At 54.7% G+C, this 23,756-nt stretch overlaps 2 protein-coding genes across 4 annotated transcripts; one reads left to right on the top strand and one right to left on the bottom strand.

Annotated features, from left to right (window-relative positions):
* Positions 1 to 1,024: 1,024 nt before the first annotated feature.
* TDRKH (tudor and KH domain containing) lies at positions 1,025 to 17,332 on the top strand. Of its 3 annotated transcripts, none has more exons than XM_034756705.1 (15): positions 1,025 to 1,238; positions 3,804 to 3,952; positions 4,489 to 4,595; positions 4,999 to 5,188; positions 6,578 to 6,717; positions 7,085 to 7,388; positions 9,224 to 9,390; positions 9,594 to 9,766; positions 10,174 to 10,238; positions 10,494 to 10,645; positions 11,017 to 11,151; positions 12,187 to 12,247; positions 14,031 to 14,588; positions 15,355 to 15,460; positions 15,797 to 17,332. In XM_034756705.1, the coding sequence occupies exons 2-14, from the start codon at positions 3,829 to 3,831 to the stop codon at positions 15,414 to 15,416; spliced, it is 2,238 nt and encodes a 745-aa protein (XP_034612596.1). In that variant the 5' UTR covers positions 1,025 to 1,238; positions 3,804 to 3,828; the 3' UTR covers positions 15,417 to 15,460; positions 15,797 to 17,332. The 3 variants fall into 3 exon arrangements, with proteins under 3 accessions (XP_034612596.1, XP_034612597.1, XP_034612598.1); XM_034756706.1 differs by having other exon boundaries at positions 15,355 to 15,464; XM_034756707.1 differs by having other exon boundaries at positions 14,031 to 15,460.
* Positions 17,333 to 18,476: 1,144 nt separating this feature from the next.
* Positions 18,477 to 23,441, bottom strand: OAZ3 (ornithine decarboxylase antizyme 3). The gene is given in 7 exon segments (XM_034756764.1): positions 18,477 to 18,639; positions 19,527 to 19,612; positions 20,545 to 20,720; positions 21,932 to 21,997; positions 21,999 to 22,059; positions 23,181 to 23,380; positions 23,382 to 23,441. Coding segments are annotated over 7 exon segments (783 nt in total). The 3' UTR covers positions 18,477 to 18,505.
* Positions 23,442 to 23,756: the final 315 nt, after the last annotated feature.

Genomic DNA, 23,756 nt, shown 5'->3' with positions numbered 1-23,756 from the left:
GGGGCTGCAGGGGCCAAAGGAGTGGGGCTGCCATGGGATGATGTGGGGGTTGTAGGGGCCGAGGGGGTGGGGCTGGCATGGGGCTGCAAGGGCCAAAGGGCTGGGGGTGGCTAGCATGGGATGATGTGGGAGTTGGAGGGGGTGGGGCTGGCATGGGGTTGCAGGAGCCAAAGGGGTGGGGGTGGCATGGGATGATGTGGGGGTTGTAGGGGCCGAGGGGGTGGGGCTGGCATGGGATGATGGAGTTGCAGGGGGTGGAGTGGGGGCTGCCGGGGCCAAGGGAGTGTGGGTCCTGGCATGGAGTGGGGAGACCTGGGGTGTGAGAGGGGAGAGATCGGGAGTGGGGGTGATCCTGGGTCCTGGGACAGTGAGGGGGGTAGGCTCTGGGGGAACCTCGTGTGGTGGGGGGGAAAGGTGGGATGGTGATGAGGGGAGACCAGAGCAGCTGAGTCCAGGCCATCCAAGGGGGCTTGCTTGGGGGTAGCTGAGGGATGTGGGGGGTAGAATAGTGGGGGTGTTTAGGGAGCTGTATTATGGGGTGTTCTTGGGGTAGTGAAAAATGATCATTAAAGACAACTTATAGACTGGCTCGGTGCTAGCAAAGGACTTCCAGCGGCTGCAGCGACATCTTCAGTGTGTTAGTTGTCAGGCTGTCTTAGGTAATGTCCCTATCACCGTAGCATCAGAGCTCCTCACAATCTTTTGAATGTATTTCTCCTCACAGGTCCCTGGGGGGTTAGGTCATCCCGCTGACCAGATGGTGAAATGAGGCCCAAAGAGACGAAGTGACTTGCCCAGGTCACACAGGGAGCCTGTGGCAGAGTAGGAAATACATCCCAGATCGCTGGGCTATCCTTTCTCTCCAACCAATAGCAGTGTTACTTGCATACAAAAGACTTGTGCTTCTGTTTCTCTGCTAGTGGGGGGAAACAACTGGGTTCCTTACTGTTCTGCCACTGATATGTCACAGTTCAGGGCAACTGCACCTGTATTCCCCCTCCTTGGCCCAGCAGGGGCACCCGCTTTAGGCTTCTGGCTCCCAGCTGCCCCCTCTTGTGGGGGGAAGACCTGTGTCTCGCTGCTCCTGATGGGGGATTTCTGCACAGTTCTCTGCCAACACTGTGCTATCCCCAGCAAGCCAGACTCTCTGCTTTCTCTCTCAGGCTAAGGCTGTTGTGTTGCCAGCCATTACAAGTTACCACACAGCTCCTCCGAAGTACTGTACATTTATTCTGAAGGTAAAAGCATTACAGAGAAAATACGTAAAAACAATAAAAGAACTGACATGCTAAAAAGCTAACCAGAGGTCACCCCCAACTCCGTCCTACAGCTCTGGTAGGTGTCTCTTCTTCAGAACCCACAACTAGGTTTTCCCCATGCTTACAAGTTCATCCATCTTAGATCCAGGGCAGAGACTGGGCAGATCAGCTGTTTCTTTATACAGCTTGGGTCTTGGATCTTGGCCCTCTGTAACAGGTAATAAACAGACAGTGACCCTCTCCTCAGGGCATAGCTTCGAAAAGCTGGGTTTTTGCATATCTGGGAGTTGGGGCATTTGCATTAACCCCTCCCTAGGGATTCCCCAGGAAATTCACTTGTTGTCCCAAAAGTCCATACTTGTTGGCACATTTTCAGTAGAGTCTCTTGAATTCCCAGGTCTCCCATCTGTCACATTTCCCTCTAGAGCAGTAACAGACAATCCCAGCCCACAATAATACATGCATTTAATACAATAATGGCGTCCGGGGATATTGCAGGAAATTGCCACCTCTGTCACAACTGGGTTTTGGAGTTTCTTACTCTTCTCCCATTGAACCCTCTGTAATAAACAAGACAAGCCAGTGAGGCTGTTATTTATTATTTGCATTATAGTAGTGCCTGGGCATCCCAAACGGGATCAGGGTCTCATTATACTGGGCGCTGCACAGACACACACAGCCCCTGCCCCTGAGGAATTTAGTCTAACTGGACAAGGCGGATGCATGATGGGAGGGGAAGTGACTTGCCAAAGGTCGCATGGTAAGTCAGTGGCAGAGACAGAATAAGAAACGAGCTCTCCTGGCTTCTAGTCCCGTGCCCTACGCATGTTGCGATGCTGCCGCCAGGCCCTGGCTTATCCCCTTCAGAGTAGCTCTCGCTATCACCCTGCTTTGCAAGGAGCATGTGATCTGTGGTGACGTGGGTGTAAATATCAATCCCTCTCCCCTGTTACAGTCTGTTCCAAAGCGTAAGTGATGTTCTAGCTGGGCTGTCATGCAAACTGAGAACTTAATTACCACAGACGCCGGTGTTAGGATCCTTTTTGCTAACAATTGAGCCTCGCTTAGCTACCTGTCTTGCATTCTGATGCGCTGCTCTTCACAGGAGCACAGATCTCTGAATTGTGGCCTTGGGGTAGAACCCAAATGGGAATGACAGCTTTCCCTGCTGGTATGTTTCCACATGAAATCTCTCTCTCTCGGTGCTGTCTAGAGTCTGTCTCCATATACTATGTGTTAAGCTTTCAAAATGCTGCTCTCGCTCCTCCATTACCCCCCCATTCGCAGTCGCTCTCAGTAACTTGTTGATGATTCTTCGGAGGCAGCGTCGGTATCCTCCACCAGCCACTGGAAGGCAGGACTGCTGGATTCTATTTCTGCTGCATGGCCCTGGGGCAAATCAGATAATCTCTTGAAACATCATTTCCCTCCCCCCAGCAGCCACTATTGAAGTCGTTGGGAGCTGCTGCATGCACCCAGCACCCCTGAGTATCAGGTTTTGTGTTTAAGAAGTTACCTTGCTTTGGGAAGGGGTTTGAGATATAGCACCGTTCCCCAAGGGATCAATGCTAAGTGTCATTATTTATCGTGGGGGGGTCCTTTCCATTGGTGCCAGATAAGTATTTCCTCCTAAAGTAGGACCAGGAGCAAAATCTACCACAGGTATTTGCGTGGCCCTGTTGTTGCTGTATCTGAGCACCTCACCACACCCACGTGAGGACGAGAAGTGCTATTCTCTGTAGAAGGGGGATGGGGACCGGAGGCGTAGAGAGATGAAGTGACTCGCCCAAGGCCATGCAGAAAGTCTGTGGCAGAGCTGGGAATTGAACCTGGGGACCCCAAGTCCCTAACCAGAAGCTTTGATACAGTAACTTGGGGTACGGAGCACCCACAACTCCACTGACTTCCCAGGGCACTGGTGTGTGATCAGACCCTTAGTTTGTTAAGGGTCCCCAAATCCTTGCCAAAGTTAAGCAATGGCAGCAGCGGGTGAGTAAAGAGGCATGGGCACGGGAGGAAAGGGAGGCAGGCAGGCTTTTCCAGAGGTCAGGTAGCTGCACAGGGGAAGGCCCTTGCGTCTAACATTGTGAGAGTGCAGAGAACCAGGGAGGAGTTGGGTGCAAGATGTTTGCAAGGAGGAGACTAGACAGAGACTAGGCCCATGGAGAGCTTTAACAATGGGGGGCACTTCATTTATTCTTGTTTCAATTCCCAAGCTGGCGGCTTCACCCTCCTGCCTGCCTCTTCCTGTAGCAAACTGCTTGATGCTGCCTGGTTTGGAAGAGCACAGCCTGACGGGTACACCTTGACAGATTGGATTTGTGATGCAGAGCGATCCTGCAGAAGGCTTAAAGCCTGCAGCTATCTGTGAGCCGCTTGAATGCGTCCTGGCATGTGCCAATTGTGTTTTCAGTTTTGCCCTGGTCTGGCAGTGCCCAGGGCTAGTGGAGTCTGTGCCCATTTGGCATGACTGGCAGTCCCATCATGGTCTCAAGAAGAGGGGCTGCTGTTGTGGCTAAGAGAATTTCTCTCTCCCCCACTTAGGCTGTGGTCCATCAGTCTGGGAAAGATGTCAACAGACCAGGGTTACTGGAACAACCTGACAACCCTGCAGAAAATCGCTCTGGCCCTCGGGATCCCAGCCAGCGCAACCGTCATGTACATCTTGTACCGCAGGTACAGAGAAAGCCGAGGTATGTCTGCATCACCCCGTGGTGATGACCTTCGGGTGGCCCGGACGCCGTTGTTGCCTGGTGACTAACAGCTGGTGTGTTGCATTTAGGCTTGAATTATTCATTACTTGGCCTCCTTCTGCCCTCACCTCATCCCCAGCCCTGCCAAATGTTGGCAGGTGCTCAGAAATAAACCTCTCCCATGCTAACGAGCATATCCGGGGGTGATCCCTGGGGACAGGAGACCTGTTTCTGAGCAGCGTTTCTGTTCTGAATTTCCTCTGCCCTTTCTATAATACCATCCCTGCAAGAAACTAAAATCCTTTCACACTCCTCCTAATCCCTTCCCGGATCCTGCCTGGTGCTTGGGGGAAATGCAAACCGACTTAGCACTGAAAGGTTAAATGTCTCACTGCTCTCGAGCTTTGCAGATTCCCCTTCTCTTCTGTCCTGGAGCTGCTGAACTAGTGGGATTGGCCACCTTCAGGCTGTGGGGAAGATGGCTTTCGGGGGTGGATGCTAGCCTGTTTAATCTGTCTACTGTGGCTTGTGCTCAGAGGAGCGGCTGACATTCGTAGGAGAGGATGACATTGAAATTGAGATGAAGATCCCCCAGGAGGCTGTGAAATTGATCATTGGACGGCAGGGCGCCAGTATCAAACAGGCAAGTGGACAGCGGTTAGCGAGTCCTGCATCTGTGCCCGGCCCCACCATTGGCTTCAGTGTATTCTTCCCCCCGCCCCTCTTGCTCCATCCCGGAGGATCCCAAAGATCTTTGCAAACCCTTTGTATAAGATGCTGCAGCCAGGTTGGCAACCGGCCCAGCAGCCTGGGGAGGGGAAGATTTGGGCACAGATGCCAGGGGAGGGCAATACTGCTATAAAATGTGCCACTGGATCTTAATGCCCATCCCTTGGCTTTTAAAGGTCCACCCACTCTAACAGGCCCAAAGGCCTGAATCGATGGCATTTCCAAGGGGGCTGAGTTTTAAGGGTGATGCTCAGGCTGCTAAACCATCCCCTCTGCGTGAGAACCTTGCTAGACTTCTGTGTCCCGTGTCTCCACAGCTGAGGAAGGAGACCGGCGCTCGCATCGATGTGGAAGCGGAGGACTCCGGTGAGGAGCGGGTGCTGCTGATCAGTGGCTTCCCCGTCCAGGTGTGCCGAGCGAAAGCGGCCATTCACCAGATCCTGGTGGACAACGCCCCCGTGTCAGAGCAGTTCTTTGTGCCGCAGAGAGCCGTCGGCAGGATTATCGGTAACTGTCTTGAGACTTAACTGTGCCCCCCCACTTCCCATTAGCCACCAGAAGAAATGCAAGGGGCCTGGGCAAAAATGACCCGGGGGCTGGTTTGTACAGCTGCTCCAGAAGCACTGACCGCAGCTGTGGTGAAACACGGCGACTGCGAAATACTGCTTCTGTCTGTTGACCAGAACTTGCTGTTCCTGGGCAGGGGCGCTGGGGAGAAATATTGAGACATAGCAATAAATCTGCATCCAGAGCCCGGGATTAAATAGTTACCCCCTTCTCCACTCATTGGCTCCTTAAGGTGACAAGAAATCTCACTGAGCTGTCTCAGTTTATCAGACTGCAGCATCTCAAATCTAAGAACCTTTATTTTGCACCTTTGATCCTGGTGTACTTTGGAAGCCTGTATTATAAAGCTAGGGTGAATTGCTGGCCACAGGACTGACATCTCTGGGGTAGAACACTGCTTCTGTCCAACGGAGACACTTGGGGGGAAGGAGACTGTGCCCTGACCAGCTGGAAACTGGCTTGGGCTGTGAGAGATCTGGGTTCAAGTCCCTTCTCCTCCACTGACTTCCTGTGTGACCATGTGCCAGTCACTTCGTCTCTGTGCCTCAGTTTCCCCACCTGTACAGTGGCAATAAGTGCCGTGCATCACAGGAGGGCTGTGAGGATAAATACCCTTAAAGGCTGCATGGTGCTTGGCTAGTTCGGTGTTGGGGGCTAGAGATGTATTTAAGGTAACACAGAAATATAGGAAGCGCGGCTGTGGTTGCCTTAATCGGAACTTAGCCAGCAAAATGGGGCTTAGCTCCTTGCCTCTTTCACAAAGCACAAGGGATCAGGCCCTGGAGTTTGCATCACACCCGAAGGCTGGCCCTATACCCCAAGTGCGGTGCTGGAGCGCTGGTTACTAGCTAGCTGTACCTGTAGGCTGCAATGAAAAACCCGCGGCCGCGAATCTCAGAGCCTGAGTCAGCTGACGCGGGCTCAGGGCTACAGAGCTAAAAACAGCAGGGTGGACGCTGAGGCTTGGGCTGGAACTGGAGGGGTGGCTCTGAGACGCGCTGCCGTGGGGCTTTGATTGCAGGGTAGACATAGGCTGAGCGGGAGCCAGCACCTTCCAAAATCGCAGCTGGATCTGTCTAAGTTCTTATGATGGTGCCCATCGCTGCAGCATCTGGCCGCCAGCAGCCATTCATCCTTCGCTAAAATCATCTCCCTGGCACGGAGCAGCCAAAACCCAAATTTCTGGAGGCGCTTGTGTTCTGGTCACAAAAAAAATGACTGGAGTGGGGGAAGTGGGCATTCCCCTCCGAGCCGTTTCTTCGGCTGGGTTCTCTAGTTCCTCTGCTGCTGCTGACGAGAGAGTAACCTACTTCTCGCTGCCCCTCTCAGGCAGAGGTGGCGAGACGGTGCGAGCCATCTGCCGCAGCTCGGGGGCCAGAGTGGTCTGTGAGAAGGAGACAGACAACGCCCTGTGTCTGACCCGGCTCATCAGCCTCTCGGGGACCCGCAAGGAGGTGACTGCTGCCAAGGTGGGTCTGGGGTGACTTACCCCCTTTAAGAGGGAGTGGGGTCCAGTGCGCCTGAGACTGGTCAGCTGCCTCCTGGTCTGGTTTAAGAAAAGGCAACTTAGCTGGGAGCTGCTGGCAACGAGCTCTCAGGATGGGCTAGAGGAGGAGAACGCTGCCAAGCTGCAGAAAGGCTTGTGCAGAGACCCCTAGGAAGGAGGGGAAGAACTAGGTTGGAGTGGATGAAAGGGAAACTGAGGCAGGACTTGCCCGTACTGTGAAGCTTGGCCACAGAGGAGCGCCGCGTGTGAGTTACCCTGTGACAGGGTCTCCTTCCACGTGAGCTGACGGCACTGAACCAAACACCCTTCTCCCCCTTCCTCTCCCAAAGCAACTGATCCTGGAAAAGCTTTCGGAGGACGACGCGTTTCGAAAGAAACTGGCCCTGTCGGCGGCGGCCCGCTGCCTGCGTAAGCAGCCCTTGGGCATGAGGAGAGAGGATCCCGGGCAGCAGGGGGACCTGCCGCGCCCCAATGGCGAGGCCCTCTGCCAGCTGGCGAGCCCTCCGCAAGGGGCAGGGGATGGAGGCCGGCTGGCCGCAGAAGCCCTGGACCAACCACAGGAGCTCAGAGCCGAGAGCGAGTCCCTGGAGGAGCCGGTGATGGAGCCCAGCCCAGCAGTGCCCATGTTCGAGGGTGAGTGGAGCGGTTTTCTCCAGGGCTGGCTCAAACAGAGGGTGTGCGGCGTATGGCCACTGGGGGTGCTGGGGCATGGGCTGGCCACTGAGACCTAGGACTCCTGGGTTCTCTTCCTGGCTCTTCGATTGACTTGCTGGTCTCGGAGCAGAGCCCTCCCCGCTCTGTGCCTCGGTTTCCCTGTCTGTTCAGGGGGCGTTAGGTGTCTGCAAAGGGTGCTCTCCTGGAGAAAAGCAGCTGTAAAGAGAAAAGGGTTGGGGTTGCATAGATTCATAGATTCTAGGACTGGAAGGGACCTCGAGAAGTCATTGAGTCCAGTCCCCTGCCAGTATGGCAGGACCAAATACTGTCTAGACCATCCCTGATAGACATTTATCTAACCTACTCTTAAATATCTCCAGAGATGGAGATTCCACAACCTCCCTAGGCAATTTATTCCAGTGTTTAACCACCCTGACAGTTAGGAACTTTTTCCTAATGTCCAACCTAGACCTCCCTTGCTGCAGTTTAAGCCCATTGCTTCTTGTTCTATCCTTAGAGGCTAAGGTGAACAAGTTTTCTCCCTCCTCCTTATGACACCCTTTTAGATACCTGAAAACTATCATGTCCCCTCTCAGTCTTCTCTTTTCCAAACTAAACAAACCCAATTCTTTCAGCCTTCCTTCATAGGTCATGTTCTCAAGACCTTTAATCATTCTTGTTGCTCTTCTCTGGACCCTTTCCAATTTCTCCACATCTTTCTTGAAATGCGGTACCCAGAACTGGACACACTACTCCAGCTGAGGCCTAACCAGAGCAGAGTAGAGCAGAAGAATGACTTCTCATGTCTTGCTCACAACACACCTTTTAATACATCCCAGAATCATGTTTGCTTTTTTTGCAACAGCATCACACTGATTCATATTTAGCTTGTGGTCCACTATAACCCCTAGATCCCTTTCTGCCGTACTCCTTCCTAGACAGTCTCTTCCCATTCTGTATGTGTGAAACTGATTTTTTTTTTCTTCCTACCTTTTCTCTTCCCACTTTGCATTTGTCTTTGTTAAACTTCACCCTGTTTACCTCAGACCATTTCTCCAATTTGTCCAGATCATTTTGAATTATGACCCTGTCCTCCAAAGCAGTTGCAATCCCTCCCAGTTTGGTATCATCTGCAAACTTAATAAGCGGACTTTCTATGTCAATATCTAAGTCGTTAATGAAGATATTGAACAGAGCCGGTCCCAAAACAGACCCCTGCGGAACCCCACTTGTTATGCCTTTCCAGCAGGATTGGGAACCATTAATAAGAACTCTCTGAATGCGGTTATCCAGCCAGTTATGCACCCACCTTATAGTAGCATGTCATGTAGCGTCAGTCTGTGGATTGCCCAGGGCTTGGGTCCCTGGGGCTCGCCCTCTCCCTTGCACCACGACCCTGACTCACAGCAGCCGTCCTGCCCAGTGGGACCATGTGCCGCTCTATCCGTGTCCTTAGGGCACTAAGACCCTTCCTCACAGGGGCACCTTTGCCGTGCTGCCAGGATGGAAGGTATCTTAGATGGCTGCTCCCACTTTGTTCTTCACACGCCTGCTCTGAGCGGGGTTGCGGTGTGCCACTCCTCTCCGGCGAGCTGAGTGGAGAACAGCGGGGTGCCTGCAGATCTACCTGCGAGTCTCTCTCCTCAAAGCTTCTCGCATGCAGTGAACTGTTGTCTCCCCCCCACCCACCCCAAGACCCTTGTCCCTCCGTCTGGATCAGCAGCCCACACTTGGACTCGTACCCTCTGCCTCCCACTCTGGGTCGCCCTGGGCCTCCCCTTCCCCTCTTGCTCACTGCTGAGTGCCCCTCTCAGTCCCCAGCCCCGACTTCAGCTTCCACGCAGATGAACATCTGGAGGTTTACGTCTCGGCCTCGGAGAACCCCAGCCACTTCTGGATCCAGATCGTCGGCTCCCGCAGCCTGCAGCTCGACAAGCTGACCGGCGAGATGTCCCAGTACTACGGGAGCAGCAGCCAGTCGGTGAGCGTTTGCCATGGCGTGACGCGACGGCTGGGTAAACCTGCCGCAGCTGAATGGAATGATGTGTCCCCGCCCCCGGCCCGCTAGCCGAAGAGGGGTTAATCGTTCTCTTCCTCCCCTGCTGCTTGAACCGGCATCGCTTCCCGTTCTAGCCCCGAGAAGCTGCACGTGTGACTCCCTGCCCCTCCTTCTTGTCTCACCAGCCCGAATTCCCCAACGTCCGGGTAGGCGACATCGTGGCTGCCCCGTATGCCGATCACGGCGCCTGGTACCGGGCCCGAGTCCTGGGCACCCTGGAGAACGGCAACTTGGATCTGTATTATGTCGACTTCGGGGATAACGGGGAAGCCCCACTAGAGGCACTGCGAGCCTTGCGGTACGTGCAGCAGGGAGGGCGGTGAAGAGGGAGAGTGTAGGCTAGGGCTGGGGGCATGGAGCAGGACTCCTGGGTCCCATTCCTGCCGCTGATTTGCTGTGGGATTCCGGGGAAGCCTCCTGGCTTGCTCTGCACCTCGGTTTCTGTAAAATGGGGAGAGCCCCTATCCCAAGGGGGTTGAATGGCCGAGCTAACGACTGTCTGGGGTGTGGAACTCCTTGCACGTGAAGGACGAGGATGGGTGCAGTGACACCGCAGGGATCTCGTGCTAACACATGCAGATCCCTGCTAACCCAGAGAGATGCGGTTTAGCAGGGCAGACCTGACCGATTTCACCAGCTGCCGGGGCCTCTGGATGCTGGGGTCATATCGCTGTTCACAATGGTTCCTCCCCCCCTTTCTGCTAGGAGCGACTTCCTGAGTCTGCCCTTCCAGGCCATTGAGTGCAGCCTTGCTGGGATCGCCCCTGCGGGTGAGTGGCTAAGCCATGGGCGAGGTGCTCTCGGTTGTGACACATCCCGGCAAGGTAACCAACTGGGCTGCCGGCGGGGTAGCCCAGCTGGGCTCGGGCAGCGCCCAGGGAGAGGCGGCTCTCGATGGTTGCCAAGTGGCTGGTTGATGCTGAAATCTCCGATTTCCAGACCCGCCTGCACTTAGCTCCGTGGGGTTCTCTCTCTGTGTCCCGGGGAGTCAAACGCAGCCTCTGCTACTCAGTCTCTCTCCACAGGGGAGCAGTGGGAAGAGGACGCCCTGGACGAGTTCGATCGCCTCACGTGTTGTGCCGAGTGGAAGCCCCTGCTGGCGAAGATTTCCAGTTACGTCCAGTCTGGGGTCTGTACCTGGCCGCACATCCAGCTGTACGACACCAGCCACGGACAGGTGAGCGCTGGAGGCCGGGTTGTCTGGCAGGCTGCGGGCTCCCCTTACGAACGCAGCGTTTGCTGACAAGGGGTCTGTAGAGCAGCACGTTTCTGCATCTCCACTCCCCTTGGTGCGGCCGCTGGCAGCCAGAGCCTGGTGACCCCGGAGTGAGCTCGTCTCTGCATATATTGAGATCAGGATTCAGTCAAACGCCCGTCTCTCTCTCTCTCTCTCTCTCTCTCTCTCTCTCTCCAATCTGTATCGTTCCCCAAACCACCAGTGCTGCTTCCTCTCTGGCTCCCCCTCCCCGAGCGGCACCCCCTTAGAGTCTCTTCCCCTTGTGCTGTCATTAGCCTGCAACTCTCTGCCCCTTCCTGTTTCCCCTTCAGAGCCTCGATATAGGGGAGGAGCTGGTCCGGCTGGGTCATGCTGTGCGTTGTCCGCAAGAGGAGGCTGATGCTGCGGGGGACGGCGCCCCCCAGCTGGGGAAGGAGGCCACGGCCGAGGCGTTCCATAAGATGCTGGTTAGTCAATCACTAGCCCCGTGGAAGTGCTGGGAAGCCATCAGGAGAGGCTGGAGTTTATCCAGAGGCCAGCGTTAGAACAACTGTTGGCGTAGCTCGTTTATTTCTGGCTGAAATTTTGATGTCCTCCTCTCTCCGGTCTGTGGCCTCTCTCCAAACCCCCAGGGCTGTGCCATTTTCCATCAGGCTGGGCTCCAAAGGCTGCAAACCCTTCCCGACGGCTGGGGAATTGTGTAAGGAACTAAACGGGGCCGGAACCACCATTGGCGAGCAGCTCTAATGAGCCCATTCTCCTCCTGTAGGAAAAGGCGCCTGAGGAAGTGACGTGTGCTGGGTGGAGGGGAGGGGCTCTAGGTGCCCTCTGCTCTCAGGCTGCCCCGACACACGCGGCTGTGGCATCGCGGGCACGCCTGCAGCTGGAGGTGTAGTTTCCAGCTCCGGCTGACATGCCCGCGCTAGCTTTGATCAAGATAACAACATGGCTGCAGCTGCATGGGCCAGCTGCCCGAGTTCGTGCCCAGGGTCTCAGGCGGGATTGCAGTCAGGCAGCCAGTCCGAGTCGCTGCCTGTGCCCGCCACAGCTCTGCCACTGTTAGGAGCGCATTAGCTTGAGCAAAGCTAGTGTGAGTCCATCTCCCTGAGCTGGGAGTCGCACCTCCAGCTGCGCTGTTCATCTACCCCACGTGTCCCCACTCCTTGTTCCAAGGCTAGCTAATTGCTGAGTCTGATTGCCCTGAGCTAGTGGGACGGATGCCCCCCGAGAGAGTTGCTGTAAAACCGCGTCCGTGTTTTTCAAATGCAGAGGCCCACGTCTTAATTAAACCCGTCTTGCTCCATGTGGAGCAACACATATCACCCCCTGCTGTTGTGAAAGCTTCATCGCTAGCTACGGCTCTATCTGCCGCTGAAGATCTCTGCCTTGGGGCTGGTTTCCTCTCCCCTCGACGGGCCCTGGTCGGTTCTGCGCTGTGGAGGTGTTTGTCCGTTCGCGGGCGCCGTAATCGGATTAACGTTGCCTCTCTCTCTCTTGCTCAGGGGAATGCTGCAGGGACCTCCCTCGAGAGCCTCCTGTCAGAGACCTGCGTCAGTCTTTCAGGTACGCCGCTGTGATCGGCTGAAGCAACCCGCCCTTCCTGGGGGCGGCTGCTCCAACCGAATCCATCTGCCTTAGGGTTGGATCTTGCTGCCCATCACTGTAGTGTCTGGGCATCTTCCACATCACATCAATAGCTAAGCCTCTGGCTCTCCTCCATGTGCCACCTCTCCTGATTGATTCCTCTCCCCCACCCCCAAGATACCAGAGGGAGCAAAAGAACTGGGAATTAAGGCTTTTTCTCCTTGGTCTGAGACCTGATTCACCACCTCCATCACATGAATGGGGCAAAAAAATTGAACCTCTCTTTACTCTAGGGGAAAAACAGAACCGACCGTTTCAGGCCCGGCACTTACATTTTGTTTCAAGGATTTTTCAGGAAATTCAGCATGAATTGGACTATATTCATGTAGTTCCTTTTAAAATACACTTCCGTGGGTGAGGATGGGAGAGGTATTTACTAATTCCTCTGCAGTTCGTAGCCCGAAGAGAACACTGTGCCAGATGCATGCAAATTAGAAACTGGCTGGTCAACTTTACAGGCAGTGTGACCTAGTGGATAGAGCACTGGATGACGACCTAGGAATCTAGTTTCTATTCCTGGCTCTGCCACTGATCTGCTCTGTGGCCTTGGGCAATTCACTTCTATGCCTGAGTTTCCCTTCCCTCTCCTGCCTTTGTCTACTCCGATTGTGTGCGACTGTCTCATGTCTGTGCAGCACCTAGCCCGATAGAACCCTGATCTCAGCTGTGGCCTCAAGGTGCTGTTGTAATACATGTAATAACTGCCTCCAAGCTGCCTGAAAGGCAAAAAGAAAATGGGGTAATGAAAATAGAGATTTTTTTTTTTTTGCAAATCCTTCCAGTGTTTAATAACTGGTGCTAATTCCCGTATTCCGAGCGCTGGATGGAGCGGGCTGTTGAAAGCTCCACTGCTCCTAGCACAAGAGAAGGAACATACTGTAGGGCTAATCCTGCCGATGGATGAGAACCAAAACCAGGCTTCCTCTCTGTTTTCTGGGATCTAGTGAGAAGGCTGGGAATGTCGTTTCAGTCAGACTTGACTCTTTGAAAGCGGCTGTGTGCGTAAGACTGAGCATGACAAGTTATGGAGGGGATGGGATGATGACTGTTTACCCGCAATTCTTATTAGCAAATATCTCCAGTGTGGGACCCTGGGTGGGGAGGGCTCTGAGTTACTACGGAGAACTTGTTCCCAGGTGTCTGGCTGGTGGGTCTTGCCCACACACTACGGGTCTAACTGCCATATTTGGGGCGTGAAGGAATTTTCCCCCAGGTCAGACTGGAAAATCCCCCAGGGTCTCTGCGTCTTCCTCTGCAGCATGGGGCACGGGTCACTTGCTGGTTTGGATGAACGTTCGGGAAATAGACAGCCTCCGTCCTCACGAGATACAAAGTGTATCCCTCCAACGCTTTGCAGGGGTTAAATAATCCGTTAGGCAAAGGAGAAAACTTACTTCCGGCTGTGATGGGGAGGAGAGTTGGGGCAGAAAGGTTCAAGAAACCCCCTCTAGGGTTGGACCAGGCGGTGAGGAGGCCAGGAGGAGATAAGTGGGGAAAGGTGAAGAGCAGAAATAGAGGGGAGGCTGTTTCAGACAGCGGTAGCTGCAGAGGAGAAGGTTCTTGCGCCAGCAGTGGCCAGGTGGCACAATGGGACAGAAGAGAGACCGGGGGCAGTGGGGGGGAGCTTGTGTCCATGTGCTGAAGACACAGAGGAGAGAGCGCGGCCCAGCCCCCCATGTAATATGTGCCTTTGGCTTGGTAGATGACTCCATTGAGCAGCTCCGAAGTGACACCGAGCCCACAGAACCACCCTCCCAGAAGACTGTCATGCCCTCACTCTGGTCCCTACGGATCTCGGCTCCCTCCTGCCCTCTGTGGGACTCCGAGGCTCTCGCCTTGCCAGCTGGCGGTGAGAAGCAGAATGGCTCAGGGGGCTGCAGCAGCGAGGGGGCGTCGGAGGCTGGGGGGTCTCTGCGGGCCACCGGGAGCCATGCAGCAGATGCCACGTGGACATCCAGTCCTGCTGATTGCACGCATCCCGCAGCCTGCTCGGGAGAGGCCTCTCCCATCTCCCTCTCAGGCAAAGGCTCCAGCACCTCAAACGCCAGCTTCCCTACCACCCTGGCCTCTGGGGACAGCAGCTGCTACTCCCCCCGCGGCTACTTCTATTACCTCTCCACTTCAGAAGAGTGGTCCAACTCCTCGGTCTTCTGCAGCGGCTCGGGCTCTGCCGGCGATTCCCTCCAAAGCCCCGTCCTCATCAGCTCCTCTGACAGCGAGGGAGAGGAGGAGGAAGGGGGGCTGAGGGCCTGGAGGAGAGGTACAGAGGGCACCATGGATGGGTAGCCTGGGCACCGCATTGTGGTCTGGGGTGTCAGAAGCACAAGGAGTACATGCAGGAGTGTCCCATGCGCTCTCCCTGCTTGCAAGGGGGCAGCCGCAACCCATGGCTGCTGGGCCATTTGCCGCCTTGCTATCGTTTGGCTACTGGCGATCTCCACCAGCTGGCAACATCTGCTCCTCCCCCGAGGGACAGCCCCTGGCGAGAGCCTCGATCCTTAGCGATGCCTCTTAACTTTCAGTGCGGAGCAGGCCCCGGGCAAGTGCTCAGTGCCGCGTCGGGCGCCCCTGCATCGCTGGGCTCAGGCCTGCTCTCGTTCCTCCTGGTGTCAATCCGGAGCAGCCCCTGCTGGTGACGGGTTCTCCGGCTTGAGCCGGGTGTAATTGAGATCTGAACCTGCCCACTGTGTGTCGCTGCAGCCCGGATCACCCGCTCTGCAGAGCCAGGCGAAGGGGGCGTGAAATAGATGCACAGGGGCTCTTGGTGTCAGCTGCGGCACGACTCTCGTTTCTCAGTGCACGGGGGCGCACGAGTGGGGAGAGCTGAGCCTTCCTTGCACCAGGGAGCAGCTGGACACTGGTTACGGCTCTTCCTGAGTAGAGCAGGTCGTCTCTCTGCGGCCTGTCCCCAGAGAAGGGGGCCCAGACTCCCGGCTGCACGGTGACGTGGCTCTTGGTGGCAGGCCGGCGCCGGGGAGTCCTGATGCTGCACCTGTTCTACCCGCTGCCTCTCCTCTTCTGTGCAGAAGCCGCGTCTATGTCTGGAAGCGGCGACGACGTTCTTCTGGTCGAAGACGATTCGCTGTGACCCCTTCCCCGAGCAGCAGCGAGCTGGAGGCGTCGCAGAGGGGGGTGCGTAAGTTTCAGTCTAGCTGGGGTGGTCCTGGGCCCCCAGCTGTCTCCGAGATCCTGCTTTCAGGGCAGAGGAAGGGCCCAGCGAACGCCCTCTTGTACATGTGGCGGGGGGAGGTCTCGTCTGCACTGCCGTGCTTTGCGTTTGCCAGCATGGCTGCCCCGAGAGCGAGGGGGCGCCGCTCAATAGCGACCCCTGTGGGTAGGTTAAGGAGTGGCACTAGCTCCAGTCGGAGGCTGTCATACACCCACTCCAGGCTGCTAATTTAAGCAAGCAGCTGCCGCTCCCTGCACCACTCAGTGCCTCTGCTTTCTTGCCTTCCCTTTGGTCCCTAGGAGGTTGGTGCCTGGATTGAGACGACCATGAGGACTCCCCGACGGGGGCGGGGGAATAAAATACTGCGGGAAGGTGGAAGGAGAGACCACGGCCGTTGGGGACCCACCCCCTTTCTCCGGGTCCAGAAACGACGGGTTTGCATCGTAACCTCGTCCTCGTCTGTGAGCATCTGTGTTTGGGGAGGGGGCTGCACCGCATCGAGTGCACGTTGCTGGCTCCCTGCAGCAGGGACCTGATGCCGGCTGTTGTGGGACTGCCTTCTTGGGGGCTCGCTGGGATGTGGGGGGCTGGGATGGGGAGTGGGTGTTTTCGTTGCATTTGGAGGGTGCTGATTCTAGAGATTCTGGAACTAACTGCCAGCATCTGTCGAGTCAGACGCCAGGGTTCCGGCTGTGCGGTTCTGTGGCGCTCCCAAGGGATCACGGTCTGCGGAATACAGGTATTCCGGGGGTAGCCGTCTTGCAGTCCCCTTCTATCCCCAGTTGACAGCTGCTGGGCTGTCCTGGTGTAAAACCATAGTAACGGCACTGACTGCATTTGGGTTGCTCTATAGCCGCTGGTGTAACTGAGAGCAGGATCAAGCCCCCTGGTCCCCACTTCCTTCTGAACAGCTGAGCCCCTCCTTCCCCTGACTGGTGGGAGGTCCCCACTCGCTCTCCTGCGGGCCATTCGCCTGGGTTGCGCTTGCTCTGTTGTGAGTCAAGGCTGACTTCGGTTTTGGTTTAAATCTCGGCGCAAGGCGCCTTCACCAAAGACTCCGCTCTGCCGTCCTTCCCGCTGCAGGGGCGAGGGAGACACTGGCGCTCTGGTGACGTGACCGGATGAGCTTTTTCTGCTGCAGAAACTGGGCCGGAGGACGGTTGTGACACACCCCCCCCCCCCCCAGTGCCGCCCCCAGCTTTGACAGCACTTGCTTTACTAAAATAAAAAGTTATGTTTAAAAAGAAGAGAGAATCCTCTTAGGCTGCAAACGTTGGAGCTGCGTTTTCGTTTCAATAAACGCAGACCGAGCGGGTCCCTTTTTTGTGGCTGGATCTGCTTCGTGCAGAACTGCCCCAGCATCTAGCATGAGTAGAGAGTTCGGAAGGGGGCGATTGCTGGAGCACTCTGCATGGACTTACTGCTCTTCCCCTTGGCGATGACGGGAGCTGAGTTAGGCCAGCACCGGGGGCTTTTGCAGATCTCTGCCTCTTACTGTCTCCGTTGCTGCGTAAAGGAGAAGTCTGGGCAAAGTGTGTTTAGCCCGCTGCCCGCTGGAGAGTACCTAGCTGGCTCCATCAAAGCTCCTGTCTGTGGGAATTGGCCAAAGCTTTATGAGGTGGCTTCGGAGGTCTGTCGCTGCCCGTCGGCGGAGGCTGCCCTCTTGTGAAGATGGGCATTTTCTGCCAGCTGGTGGTTGCAGTCTTTCAGCTGGATGTGTTTTCATCCCAACCCTGGTTTTGGGGATGGGCACGGGGAGATCAGCTAAGGTTTGGGAGAGCTGTATGCCTCGGCCCTTGGTTTCTTTATTAAATAAAAGTTCTGTTGAGAGTTTTTTTTCTTGTGAGTCAGCCAAGTCCTTGAGGGCCAGGGGTGCATGGGGGGCTTAGAGCTGGGCTACAGACTGCCAGGGGTCTGTTGCCCACCTTTCCTCTCAGTGTGAGACCATGTTAGTCCAATTCCTCCTTGTGCTTCTTGCACCATGCTGTAGAATGGGGCTGATGATGCATAATTAGTGGGTCAGGGACTTTGCCGTTCATGGGGGTCAAGCTCTGGGTTAGCCAGCGCCAAGTGCAAATTGAGGCCCCTGGGGGATGCTGGATGGAGGTGCCCAGCTTGGGGGGGGGGGGCCTGCTGACCCTAACCCTGCCATCACTGCCTCCCCTATATAGTCAGAGCGAGTCCACTCCCCTCCCACAGGCCTCGCTGGGCTCATCCCCTCACCCCTGGAGCCAGGAAATGAGGTTTGTTCCAGTTTTCCCAAACAGCTCGGGGGCTCTGCCCCTCAGGGTCTAGCAGGATCCCTGGAATTTTTTAATGGAGCAGGTGCAGGTTTTCTAAAGCGATCGCATGACAGACTGAGAAAGGGCGCCGAACACAGGGCCTCGCTTCCCTCGGCCAGCTCTCCCCCTGAGCGGCAGGAGTCTTGGGTGGACGATGCTATAACCAGCCAGTAGCTGTCTACCGGCAGCCTGTCCTGCAGAAGTCGCCCAGGCTAGGGCTTTAAACTGGGAGTGGCACAAGGGCATGGAGATTGGGTGGTGAGTTTTGGGTGCCTGAGGCAAGGGGTAGTGGAGTCACATCCCATGCTGTGAAATCAGTTGGGGCCTCAGTCCAGGTCACAAGGCCAAGCACTGATTGCACAGGGGAACTCTGTTCAGCTCTGGAGCTGATCCTGCCAAGTCAGCCTGGAGGCAGGTAGTGGGGCAGTTGATCAGGGTCTCAGGAACAGCTGTTGACCTCAAGTGAGAGTCAGAACCTGCAAGGTTGAGTCTCTCTTTCCTCTCTGCCCCCAGTGCATTCTGCAGTGAGTGTCAAAGCCCTTCCCCCAACCAGACACCACACCTGTGCTTTCACGCCCGTTTAATGATGCTCATGGGGACACGCTCAGTTACACACATCAACTCAAAGCCTCTGCCCGATCCTGCCAGTTCCAGGCCCAAGTTAAGTGGGAGCTAAGCTGTCCCCATCCCATCCTGTCTTTGCAGAATGCCTGGCTTCAGGAACTCTCATTCCAGCTCCGGGCAGCAGTCTCGCTCCAGCGGGAAAACCATGAAGATAACGTCCTGCCAGGGCGGCAGCGAGGGATGATCTGGTCTGACAACCTCAAAGCCCAAGTAGTTGAATGCTCGCAACAGGGCTCCTGTGGGACAGAAGAGGAAGGGTCACCATTATTAAAACCAGCGGTTCTGACCTCCACTTGGTCGTGTTCCTCTAGAGATACTAGACACTGAGGTTAAAGTGGGATGAGGACAGAAAGGATGGGGCGCTACAGGAAGCATTTCTAATGCATAAAGGCGGGCAGGCAACTTCCATTGAAAAGCCCTGGCTGCGTCTTTGAAGTCAGACCAGGGCCTTAGTCTTTCAATTGTAAAAGTCAAATAGCTTCTCTTACCTACAAATATTGTAGTAATGGCTCAAAATACTGCAGTCCCTATTATAACAGTACTGCAAAATAGTGCACTTTGTTTTAAAATGCAGATTACCACTGGACATGCACCGTCTGTTCTTACATACAGAAAAGTCAGGAGAAATATGGCTCCTTCAACTGCTGGTCTCTGTGCATTCCACATTCAGGGTACATAATAGCCATTACTGGACAAGCTCTATGCTGGGCAGAGAGCAGCCTCTGCTCCCGTTAACAAGTCACTAAGCCACGGGGTCTCAAACTGGGGGTCAGGACCCCTCAGGGGGTCACAAGGTGATTACATGGGGGATCACGAGCTGTCACCCTCCACCCCAAACCGCGCTTTGCCTCCAGCATTTATAATGGTGTTAAATATATAAAAAAGTGTTTTTAATTTATAAGGGGGGTTGCACTCAGAGGCCTGCTATGGGAAAGGGGTCACCAGTACAAAAGTTCGAGAGCCACTGCACTAAGCTAGCAAGAAAAGAAAAGATTCCAGTGGAAGGAAACTCTGTCACTGTACATTAAGTATCAAAAACATGGCACAAGCAACTTGCACTTGTCTGTACATGAAAGGCGATCACTCTCCGTGTCAGGGTTCGCCAGCCCGGAGGGCCCCTTACCGCGATCGCTGCGAGCCGGCTGGAAGTTCACAAACACGAGGTTCACGGCGGTCTGTTCCTCCACGTATTCCAGCGTCGCAGTCAGGCTAGAAAGGAACACACCCCTGTGTTCGAACAAGCTGAGAAATAACCCCGGGGGGGAGTTTCAAAGGAGTGAGGTGCTCCTCTCCCATTAAAATCCAGGGGGAGGTGGGGAGGCTGTGAAAATTCTAGCCCCTCGCTATGGATTCGATTGATACGGGAGGGGTTGGTCTAGTTCTGTAGGACTGTGATTTGGTGGCACTTGGGAATTAAAACACAACTACAAGCAGCAGGAGTATAAACCCCAGTTTGGTCAGCTGGAAAGAGACAAACATCAGAGGAGTTTCAAGCTTCTAGGACATTTCCAAGACTGAAGAGGACCTAGGAGTTGGATTCATTTAAGGGGGGCTCATTTAGAAGCTAGCACAATTGTTATGGCTGAGAAGAGTTACATGGGTCACTCAGCCAGCCCTTCCCCTGGCTTAGGCAGCTTGAAGGCACAGCCCCAGTGAGCACACAATGGGGAGTGGAGGGTCAGCAGTAATTATCTATGACCTTGGACACTGCCCGGCGGGGGGAGGGGGCGGAGGGGAGCGGCTGCCATTTTCCTGCTAGCCACCTAATGTCACAAGGTGGGGGTGATTTACAGCTGCAGAAAGACTGTCAAGGGATAACTATAACATGGTTCAGGAGACATAGGCCCTGGGATCCTGGATGTCTTAAACATCCCAGCGCTTAGAAAGAAGTGACCCCTAGATGGAATAAAGGACCAGCCAGCAGCATGCACCAGAGGGGCTAACCCTGCGCTGCCCTGAGGGCAGCACTGAATGCTTCCAGGCTCTTCGGTGGGTTTGCAGATGAAACTGGAGTTACCCTAGATCGCAAGTGTCTCGGGGAAGCAGGGTCCAAAGCAGGAGGGTTGGGGCTGCTTTTCCCTGTGGCCTCCAGACAAAGGAAGCGGGAAATCCCCTCTCTCATCCTGGGCCAGGCTCCTTACCTTTCGCGGTTGTTTTGATCCAGGGCGCCGCGGGGCGTGTCCAGGAAAAGCTTGCCGTCGGTCAGGAGTCCGTGCCAGTGAGCGGAGCTGTGGGGACCGAGTTGGAAATGGAAGTCCAGCTGGACGGGGAGACCAGGGAGCAGAAGGTCGCCAGCAAACACTGTCAGGTTCCCAGCCTGCAAGGAAGCAGCGAAGCCCCCGTTACCAGGCGCGCTGACTGGCTGAGAGCCAACACCTGTTAACGCTGGGGTCTGCCAAGGGGATCTAGCTCTACACCCAGATCCTACTGAATGGGAACTCCCAGCCCGAAGCCCTGCCCATGTGCTCCAGGCACCGGGGAGCCTAGACTAGGATCTAACCGAGAAGCCCTGGGATTTACAGGCAGGAAGCCAGCATCACACAAGGCAACTTCCTCCCTACACTATTTCCCACCTGAAGAATCTAAAACCGTTTCTTGTTCACAGGGCAAACGTTAATGATTGCTGCCCCTCCAGTTCCCCTGGGCCCATCACCCTCCTCTCTAGGCACAAACGGGCCACCCCAATCCTTCTCTGAAGACGTCCACACAGTGTGCCGCGGCGGTCAAAAAAGCAAACAGGATGTTAGGAATCATTCAAAGAGGGATAGAGAATAAGAAGGAAAATATCTTATTGCCCTTATATAAATCCATGGTACGCCCACATCTTGAAGTCTCCTCATCTCAGAAAAGATATACTGGCATTAGAAAAGGTTCAGAGAAGGGCAACTAAAATAATTAGGGGTTTGGAACGGGTACCATATGAGGAGAGATTAAAGAGGCTAGGACTTTTCAGCTTGGAAAAGAGGAGACTAAGGGGGGATATGATAGAGGTATATAAAATCATGAATGGTGTGGAGAAAGTGAATAAGGAAAAGTTATTTACTTGTTCCCATAATATAAGAACTAGGCGCCACCAAATAAAATTAATGGGCAGCGGGTTTAAAACAAATAAAAGGAAGTTCTTCTTCACACAGCGCACAGTCAACCTGTGGAACTCCTTGCCTGAGGAGGTTGTGAAGGCTAGGCCTATAACAGGGTTTAAAAGAGAACTAGATAAATTCATGGAGGTTAAGTCCATTAATGGCTATTAGCCAGGATGGGTAAGGAATGGTGTCCCTAGCCTTTGTTTGTCAGAGGGTGGAGATGGATGGCAGGAGAGAGATCACGTGATCATTAGCTGTTAGGTTCACCCCTCTGGGGCATCTGGCACTGGCCATTGTCGGTAGACAGGATACCGGGCTGGATGGACCTTTGGTCTGACCCAGTCTGGCCGTTCTTATGTTCTTATCTCCTTAGACACAATCCGTAGCTACGGAACGATCCCCTGGATTCACCCTTGACTCAGCCAGGCGGCCGGAGGTTTCCTACCTTGTACAACTCTTTCAGGTCCCCCTGGTTAGCCCCTCTGCCGGCCGGGCCGCCTCCCAAGGACTCAGGAACATTGGAGGCAGTAGCGAGGTCTGAGGGTCAGGCTCTCGCGCTCAGTCATGGTGATACTGGGAGGACCAGAGAACAAGAAAGAGAAGGACAGCAGGGATGAAATCCTGGCCCATTTGCAAGTCAAGGGGAGTTTTGGCCTTGACTTCAATGGGGCCAAGATTTCATCCCAGATCTGTAACAAATTGCTCCTACGAGGGAACATCCATTGTAAATGCCTCAGTTCCTGATCCCTTATCCTGCCAAACAATCTTTCACTCTGTAAATTAGCCGCAGTGAAGGCAGATGCTACCACCCGCATTGTTACAGGCATCAGACTCTGGCACCAAGCATGCGGCCTGCTTTAAAGGACAGCTGACTGATTGGTGTTGCCTCGGAGAGCCGTAGGCCCTGAGGAATCAAATCAAGGCAGCTGGAGAAGGTATTTTGATGCTAAATACTGTAAATGATTCCCAGCTTGACTTGACCTGCAGGAAACTGCCCAGAGGGGCCAATCTTTTCCACAAGGCCAGTTTAACGGGTGGACAGACTGTCCTGTTCATCGCCTTTCTGTTGGGAACTAACTCTGGCTTGCAGTTAGGAGCTTTATTAACAAATGCAAAACACCCCCATTAAGAGTCAAATCTGTGACTACTGAATAGTATGTCATGTGTGTGTGTGGAGGGGTGTTTCATCCTCCCCACTTCAACTATATACAGAGACATTTGGGGGGGCTGATTTCAGAAGATGCTGAGCCCCCCTCCTTCTGAAAACCAGGCCTTTCTAAGGGGTCTGAAGTTGGGCTCCTAAAATCACCAGTTGCATTTGAAAACCCGATGGTTGATTTGTGGTGTGGTCACGCACCGGGACCCAGTTGTGCTAGGGGCTGTACAAATACAGAACAAAAGCCAGTCCCTGCCCCACAGAGCTTATAGTGCAGTAAAATCTTGGCCTTAAGACCTCGGATATACACCCCCTGTTGGTTTTTTGAAGGATGAATCATTCTCAAAGCTCCGAAGACAACGCTCAACAAGTTACAGGCTGGCCCCCGGCTCTGGAAAATGGGGACTTCTCCCCTTTCCAGACATTTTTACCAACATAAGCCCCTTTGGGTTTGATTTTTTTTCCCCCAGTGCCGAACAGAAGGAAAGCGACAGTCCCCTGTTAATCTTCGATAGAGGGGATGGAAAAAGCCACTCACCTCCCGTGGGAAGGCACCATCCTCCGCCTGTAGATGAGGCGATAGCGATAGTAGTAATAGTAATACGCAAAGGGGGAGCAGATGGGGTATAAGTAGTTCCGTTTCCTCCCTCTCTCAGTATAAGAAAGGGAAAACAGATAGGTGTGGTCCCGGAGCAGCGACGTTTCTTCAGGCAGTGCCTACCCGTGGCAAAGTGAGCCCCTGAGCCCCAGGGCCCCAGTTCAAGTAGCCAGGTGCTTTATGACCCAGCCATTGTGACATTCCCCCATGGGGAGGGCATCATTGTGACATGCCCGGCCAGGCAACACACCCCAGGGCCACACCTAGGTTATTCCCTCCTGGGCATAAGTGTGGGATGTTGCCAGTGTATGGCCAGCCTTCTAATACCGTGATCTAAGGGGGACAGAGTTGTAGTTTGGGGGGGGGTGTCCCTCAGTCCCTGGCATCCATCATGTTCCCTCTTAATCCCCCAAACTGCAGGGTCCATATTGATTTAAACGATGGAGATTATGATGGTTGGGGGCCTCTCTAAACCCTGGCTCCCACTGTGGGGTCTCTGTGTAGCCCCCACCCTGC

This window comes from Trachemys scripta, chromosome 24 (assembly GCF_013100865.1).
Source record: "Trachemys scripta elegans isolate TJP31775 chromosome 24, CAS_Tse_1.0, whole genome shotgun sequence".
Taxonomy (NCBI): domain Eukaryota; kingdom Metazoa; phylum Chordata; order Testudines; family Emydidae; genus Trachemys; species Trachemys scripta.
Note: the sequence above shows the minus strand (reverse complement) of the source record. Positions and strands in the feature narration are given on the sequence as shown.